This window comes from Pseudozyma flocculosa (genome assembly GCF_000417875.1).
Source record: "Pseudozyma flocculosa PF-1 unplaced genomic scaffold scaffold00014, whole genome shotgun sequence".
In the NCBI taxonomy this organism is placed as follows: Eukaryota; Fungi; Basidiomycota; class Ustilaginomycetes; order Ustilaginales; family Ustilaginaceae; genus Pseudozyma; species Pseudozyma flocculosa.
Genome location: NW_006920882.1, coordinates 609,885 through 616,876, shown reverse-complemented (window position 1 = coordinate 616,876; position 6,992 = coordinate 609,885). Strand labels below are relative to the sequence as shown.

General features: G+C 67.8%; 3 protein-coding genes across 3 annotated transcripts in view; 2 read left to right on the top strand and 1 right to left on the bottom strand.

Moving 5' to 3' along the window:
• The window catches only part of PFL1_04457 (uncharacterized protein), a gene marked incomplete at both ends in the record, with an annotated part of 2,324 nt that extends 935 nt beyond the window's left edge, over positions 1-1,389 (top strand). Inside the window, one exon of the mRNA XM_007881981.1 lies at positions 13-1,389. Coding sequence (XP_007880172.1) covers positions 13-1,389 — 1,377 coding nt within the window. The remainder of the gene's footprint in view (positions 1-12) is intronic.
• A 240-nt stretch (positions 1,390-1,629) lies between these two features.
• Positions 1,630-2,866, bottom strand: PFL1_04456 (uncharacterized protein; the record flags this gene model as incomplete). The annotated part of the gene is made up of 2 exons (XM_007881980.1): positions 1,630-2,118; positions 2,222-2,866. 2 exons carry the CDS (start codon positions 2,864-2,866, stop codon positions 1,630-1,632), a joined length of 1,134 nt encoding a protein of 377 aa, XP_007880171.1.
• Positions 2,867-3,488: 622 nt separating this feature from the next.
• PFL1_06939 (uncharacterized protein) overlaps positions 3,489-6,992 on the top strand; it is a gene marked incomplete at both ends in the record, with an annotated part of 5,083 nt that continues 1,579 nt past the window's right edge. The window contains one exon of the mRNA XM_007882034.1: positions 3,489-6,907. Within this exon, the coding sequence (XP_007880225.1) occupies positions 3,489-6,907 (3,419 nt within the window). The remainder of the gene's footprint in view (positions 6,908-6,992) is intronic.

Genomic DNA, 6,992 nt, shown 5'->3' with positions numbered 1-6,992 from the left:
TACGTCGTGCAGCGCGCCGCCGACGTCGACCGCATCCGCTCCGAGAAGCCACCGCCGTCGAGCGCCGACCGCAGGCGCAAAAAGGCGGCCGCCTTCCCCGCAGCGGCGGCTGCGACTGACTCCAACACCAGTGACTCGACTCGGATCGAGGAAAAGGGGATACTGGCCGACCCGAAGCGGCCGCTGAAGCTCGTCAACGACCTCGACCTGCTGCTCTACGTCCCGCGGCGCATCTGGCAGCTGCTGGGCGATGCGGCGCACTGGGTTGCGCAGTGGATGCGCAGCGTGTCGGCGCGGATGGCCGCGATTGCATCCCGCGTCGTCTCTGGCAGGCGCTCGTCGTCGTCGTCGTCGTCGGCGGCATCGTCAGCATCTGCAGCGTCATCGTCGTCGCTGCTGGGACTCGGCACTGGCGGCGGCGGCGGGCGGCATCGGGGGCTGTTGGGCTCGCCCAAGTGGGACTCGTACAACGGCGTCTACGAGACGCTGCAGATTGTGCCGTCCGGCCACGACCGTCCCTTTCCGACGCGACCTACCCCTTTGCCCCGACGAGCTGGATCTGCCGCCGACGATGAGGTCGACCTGCGGCCATTCTACTATGCTTGGCGGCCGGCGACGGCGTACCGCAAGACGCACCCGCCGCCGCCCGAGTTCCGCATCGCCATCATCGATGCCAAGCGGCAGCCGGTGCCGTCGGCGTGGGAGTTTGAGACCATGTTTGGCGCCGTGCCTCTGCCCGGCAGCCTCGAGGAGCTCGGGCTCGAGGCTAGCAGCGGCGGCGGCAAGAACCACAACGACGGCGATGGCAACGACAAGGACGACAAGGACGACGGCGAGGAAGAGGAGGAGAGGCGGCGACGGATCGAGTACGAGTTGGAGCTCAAGCGGCGCACCGAGGAGGCCAACAAGCGGGCGTACGGCAAGAGCAGCGCGGGGCGGCTCAAGTTCCTCGAGGACAAGAAGAAGCAGCGGAGCGACTTCAAGGTGCAGCGGCGGCTGCAGCGGGCGGGGCGGCTGGAGCGGTGGCTGGGCGTCGAGACGGTCGATGGCATCTCGGCGCGCCTGGCTCCGCTAGCGCGCGCCGGACGCGCCTGGTCCAGCCTGTTCCGCGCGTGTCCCGGTGTCCTTCCCGCACCCGCTTACGTCGCTGCCCGACCCTCGTCGTCGTCGTCGTCGTCGTGGGCAGCGACAGAGGGCGGCGACCGCGCCGGGGCTGGTGGCAAGGAGTTTACACCGCCGTCGAACCCGTTCCCCACCCTCAAGGCTGGACGCAAGACCATCGTACTCGCCGTGGTGCAGGATGGCATCACGATGCTGCTCCGCTTTGGCGAGGCCGAGTTTGAGCGCTACCGACTCGCGGGCCGCGATCGACCGGGCGAGGTCAAGTGAGGCGAGCAAGCGGGCTGCCGTCGACGCGGCCGTACCTTGATTATTGCCTGCCCGCCCGCCTGCCTGCCTGCCTGCCTTTCTAGATTTCGAGGGCGGGTATTCCCGTGACTATCATCACTCTACTGCTACAGCGCCACGGCAACACCGACGGGAAGGGGGGTTGGCGACGCGACGACGACGACAACGACGACAGCAACGACAACGGGTGCCTGCCAGCGGGGCTAGCTGCGCGGTTCGACCTCAATCCCTGCGGCGGAAGAGGTAGTGCCCGACGCCCCACTCGTTGCCGTCGTTTGTGGCAAAGAACTCGGCGCAGGCGAGGTAGAAGACGCGGAAGCGGTAAAAAGTCTTTTCGCCCTCGGACGGGTCGATGCCCTTTTTCTGGGCATCCTGTCGGAGCAGCTCGACGGACTTCGCGCCCTTGTTGAGTGCGTCCTGCTTCTGGAGCCAGTGCTCGCACGTCTTTGCGTAGTGGGTGCCGTTGACCCACCACATGTCCTGCAGTACGACGTGCTGCTGGAAGTGGAGAAAGAGGTCGTGCGACGGCATGGTGCCGCCCGAGAAAAAGTTTTGCGCCATCCAGCCGTCCGACTCTTCAAAGTGGTAGGGCGTCGTGCGGTGGCAGAAGATGTGGATAAAGAGCAGCGACGGGTCCTCTGGCGAGGGCGCGGCCGCGTCGGGCTTGAGCCAGCGCGAGACCTTGTGGAAGAGGTGGGCGTAGTTCTTCATCTGCGCCGAGGGGGGGCCAGAGGGGATGGACAGCAGGGCGGGTCGGGTCAGCGAGGACGACGGCGATGGCGATCCACCGGGCTCGACGGCAGGATCGACTCACATGCTCAAACATTTCAATCGAGAGGATGCGGTCAAAGGAGCCCTCTTCAAACTGAAAGGTGTTGACGTCGCCGGTAAGGACCTCGAGGTTGCGCAGGCCGCGCATGGCGGCGGTCTGGTCGATGTAGACCTTTTGGGTCTTTGAGTTGCTGAGTGCGCGGATGCGGCTGTTGGGGTATCGCTGGGCGAGGTAGAGGGCGAGGCTGCCCCATCCGCACCCGAGGTCGAGCACGTCCTGTCCGTCGCGGAGGTTGGCTTTGGTGCAGTAGCTGTCGAGCATCGCGTCTTCTGCCTGGTCGAGGGACTCGTCGCCGCGCGGGTAGAGGCAGCACGAGTACTTTGCGCGCCTGCCGAGGCAGGAGAGCATGAATCCGGTGTCGACCTCGTAGTGCTGCTTGTTGGCCTTGTCCGTCTCGATGGCAATCTGGCGCTGCTTGAGCGAGGCGACGTAGTCGAGCTTGGTGGCGATGTGGGCGCCGTAGTCGGGGGTGGGCAGGACGAGCGACGAGATGCGCTCGGCGTTGAGGCGGCGGATGACGCGGCGCAGCACGGCGTCTGGGATGAGGCCGCGGTCGAGGGCATCGTAGGCCGCCGTCGACGCCGTCGTGGCCAGCGGGGAGAGGAGCGAGGAGAGCAAAGAGGACATGGCGACGTGGCCGTTGGGGCGGATCGGGTAGGATGGCGGCGGCTGGATGGCGGTGATGGTGGTCAGAAGGCACGAGGGGGAAAGATGGGAGCGAGCGAGCGTCGGTCGGAAACGAGCCGCGAGCCGCGACTACTCTCTATGGAGCGTCCACGCTGCGCTGCGAGGGTGCGTTGTGGCCCGCCCCGCCTGCCTGGTTCGATGCGAACGAGTGGCCAGGGTGCAGCTGGAAGCAGGTGCCCGCCTGCACAGCTTACCGCACCGCGCCGCACCGCGCCGCACGCCTCCACCCAGCCCTCGCCTCATCCGGGAATCGGGAATTCGGCCTGGCTCGGCTCGACGGCTGGTCGGCTGGCTCGGCTGGTCGGCAGGGCGTCAGGCAGGCCGGCAAGGCCAAGCAGAAGATGATGCATGCAGGCCGACGCTGGCCATGACCGATTGCCGAGGAAAACAGAGCTCGTCTGGACGCGACCCCGCTCTATCCGCTCCACCCGCTCCACCACTACCACCACCACTACCACCACCACCACCACCGCCTCTGCCCACCGCTTCTACTGCTCCGCCTGTCTGCTCGCCATGTCCTGATACACACCACCAACCACATACACGCTCACCACCACACGCCATGCCCGCTTCCACGCCGTCGTCGGAGCTGCCGCTCCCGCTGCTGGCGTCCTCGCCTGCTCAGCCGCAACATCAGCTGGCGCCTACCGAAACTACAGACCCTCTTTCGAATACTCGCAGCCACCATGGTAGCAGCAGCAGCACCGCTGCAAACTCTGGCGCACAGAGCGACGCACCCTCCGGCGACGCCTACCGCACTCACCTCCAGAAGGACTCGTGGCAGCCTAGCGCAACCGACGCCCAAGCTGAGCATGCTGGCACCGCCACATCGCCCCAGGAACACAGCCAGCACCACCACCAGCACCACTCCCAGCCGCAACACCACCACCACGACAGCGAAAAGGCGAGCAGTATGGTCCACCCAGACTCGGTACGCAGGCATCGCGGCCATCCCGCCTTTGACCTCACTTTGCAGCAGGAGGAGCAGCAGCAGCACCACCACCACCACCACCGGCAGCAGCCGCAGCAGCACGGCGTCGATGTCCGCACCTCGCCCGCCACCGCCGCCACCTCGTCCGACTCGTCGTCCAACTCCAACGAAAAGACCGGCGAGTCACGGCGCCAAAGGCCTCCCCCACCCGACGCGGCAGCAGAGGAAGGTAGCACCGCTGCACAGCCTCGCAGCCCTCCGCGCATCCGGCGCATCCTCGCCGCGCTCCATCTCGACCGCCCGCCGCCCCAGCTGGCGTGGATCCCCTCGACGCTCACCTGGCCCAAGCTCAAACCCGTCATCCGCAGCTCCATCATCGCCTGGATCTGCATGGTCCTCATGCTCATCTACGACTCCGAGGTCGCCCTCGGCACCGCATCCTTCCTCGTCCTCATCAGCGCCTTTATCCAGACCGCAGAGCTGCCCTACGTCGCCGTCATGGAGCGTGAGCTCGTGTCGCTCGCCATGGTCTGCGGCGCCTGGGCCTACACCCTCATCCCCATCGCCATCGCCCACGCCGTCCGCACCAACAAGCTCTCGCCCGCACAGGCCAACCCGGCCGCCATCTACCAGGCAGAGTACGTCGAGGCCAGCCCGTCGGTCGTCTGCGCCGTCTTTCTCGCCTTTGGCTCCGCCTTTTTCCTCTACGTCAAGGTCCGCTTCGGACCCAGCCCCTTCCTCTTTGGCACCATCTTTTCGTGCATCCTGCTCAACATCAGCCTCACCTACGCGCCCCTCTACCCCTACCCCGTCTACACCTTTGGCCGCTCCATCGCCGTGCCCCTCGCCGTAAAGTGGGCCGTCACCATCGTCGTCTACTCGGTCTGCTTTCCCAAGAGCGTCAACTCGCAGTTTGTCGACCGCCTCGTCGCCGTCCTCCGCCCGCTCCAGCGCGCCGCCGCCGACCAGGTCGACCTCTTTGAGCGCAGCCCGCTCGACTCCGAGTTCGACTTTGAGCTGGTCCGCACGCTGCTCAACCAGGCCGAGGGCGGTCTCATGCCCCTCTCGATGAGCAGCCGCCTCCTCACCCGCGAAATCAGCTTCGGCCGCGCCAGCGGAGAGGACCTCAAGGCGTTCGAGACCCTCACCCGCGCCCTCATCACGCCCGCCGACGGCTGGTCCTTTTACTTTTCCTCGATCCGCGCCGACATCGAGACGGCCCACTTTCCAAAGACGCCGCTGCCTTCGCGCCTCGCCACGCCGGCCATGACGCCGGCCGCCACGCCGAGGGGGTCGCAGGACACGCCGCGCATGCGCAGCAGCAGGGCCTCGCTCACCGCCGATGCTGGCGGCGGGGGTGGTGGCAGCGGTGCAGGGCCGGACCACCACGGCGCTTCCGCGTCGGCCGTCGCCGCGGCCATGCGCCACCTCGACGAGCGTCCGTCGGTCGCGCCGGGCGAAGAGGGCCTGTCGCGCCGCTTTCGCCGCATGCACAGCGGCCTGCACGTCAGTTCGCGCTCGTCGTCGCCCAGGCGCTGGTTCCAGAGCAGCGACAGCCACCACCACCATCACCACGGAAGCCACGGCAGCCACAACGGCCACCACAACGGCCACCACGGCCACGGCAGCATCTTCCACGGCCTCGTCCACCGGCAGGAGGCGGTGCCCGTGGCCGTGTGGGAGAGCATCCGCTTTGGCAACATCGAGACGCACCTCCACACGACGGCGGCCAACCCAACGACGGAGCTGTTTGCGCACCTCATCCTCGAGTCGTCGCGCGAGCTGCTGCAGGCCAACGCCGAGGGCATCGGCTACCTGGTCGACCGGCTCGAGGCGCTCAACCGGCGCCGCTTCGCCATGCTGCGCGACCGCTTCACGCGCAGCCGCACCTCGCTGATGCTCGAGGGCGAGAAGCGCGCCCAGGAGACGGCGGCCACGGTGCAGCGCCTCGAGGCGGCGCTCGAGTCCTTCCGCAGCGACGCGCGCTTCCGCGTGCTGGACCCCTACCGCGAGGCGCTCGGCGACGTCGGCGCCGACGACGTGCTCGACGAGCTCGACCTGCGCGCCGGGCCCGGCGAGATCAGCCGCATCCACCACCGCTACCTCTACCAGGCCTGGCTGCACCAGTTCCACACCATGTCTTTCTCCACCAAGCTGCTGGCGCTGCTGCGGGCGTTTGAGCGCATCGACCGCGAGCGGCCCTCGGCGCGGCTGTGGGGGCCCAGCTGGTTCCGCCTGTTTCACCTCGACTCGTGGCGCGACATTGGCTCGGCCAGCGGCGACCCGGAGATGGAGGAGGAGGACCCCGAGGCCGTGCCCATCATGGAGCGGGAACGGGAGCAGGAGCGGCGCGCAGCGGCAGGCGGCGCGGGGGGCGACTCAAGGCCGGCAAGATCGGCATCGTCGTTGGCGGCGGCGACCGGCACGCATACAGGTGCCGAGCAGGCGGCCACCGGCTCGGCGTTTGACCTGGGCCACACGCGGCGGCGCGACCCGGACGCTCTCGATCCCGAGGGCACGCTGCAGATCCTCGGGCAGCGCCTCTACTTTGGCGTGGCGCGGCTGTTCCAGGGCCACCTGCTCTTTGGCGTCAAGGCGGCGGTGCTCATCGCGCTCGTGTCGCTGCCGGCCTACATGCGGTCGTCGGCGGCGTGGGTGTACCGCAACCGGGGGCTGTGGACCATCTTTATGGCCCAGCTGACGCTGGCGCGCTTCCGCGGCGAGACGGCGTTTGCGCTCCTGTCGCGGCTGGTGGCGACGTTTGTGGGGGCGTGCTTCGGCCTGGTGATCTGGTACGTGTCGGCGGGCTCGGGGCGCGGGAACGCGTTTGGGCTGGGCGCCACGACGGCGGTGGCGTTCCCGCTGCTGATGCTCTTCCGGCTCTACTATCCCGGTCCGCCGATCACGACCATCATCACGTGCGTCACGGCGATGCTCATTGTGGGGTATTCGTGGCAGGACGTGACCAACCCGTCGCCGGGCAGTCCCGGGTTCGGGTGGACGGTGGCGTGGAAGCGCTTTGTGACGGTGGCGATTGGCGTCACGGCGGCGTACCTGTTCAGCTACCTGCCTCCGAGCAACTCGCTGCGCAAGCACCAGCGCCTCAGCCACGCCACGACGATTGCCGAGCTGGGG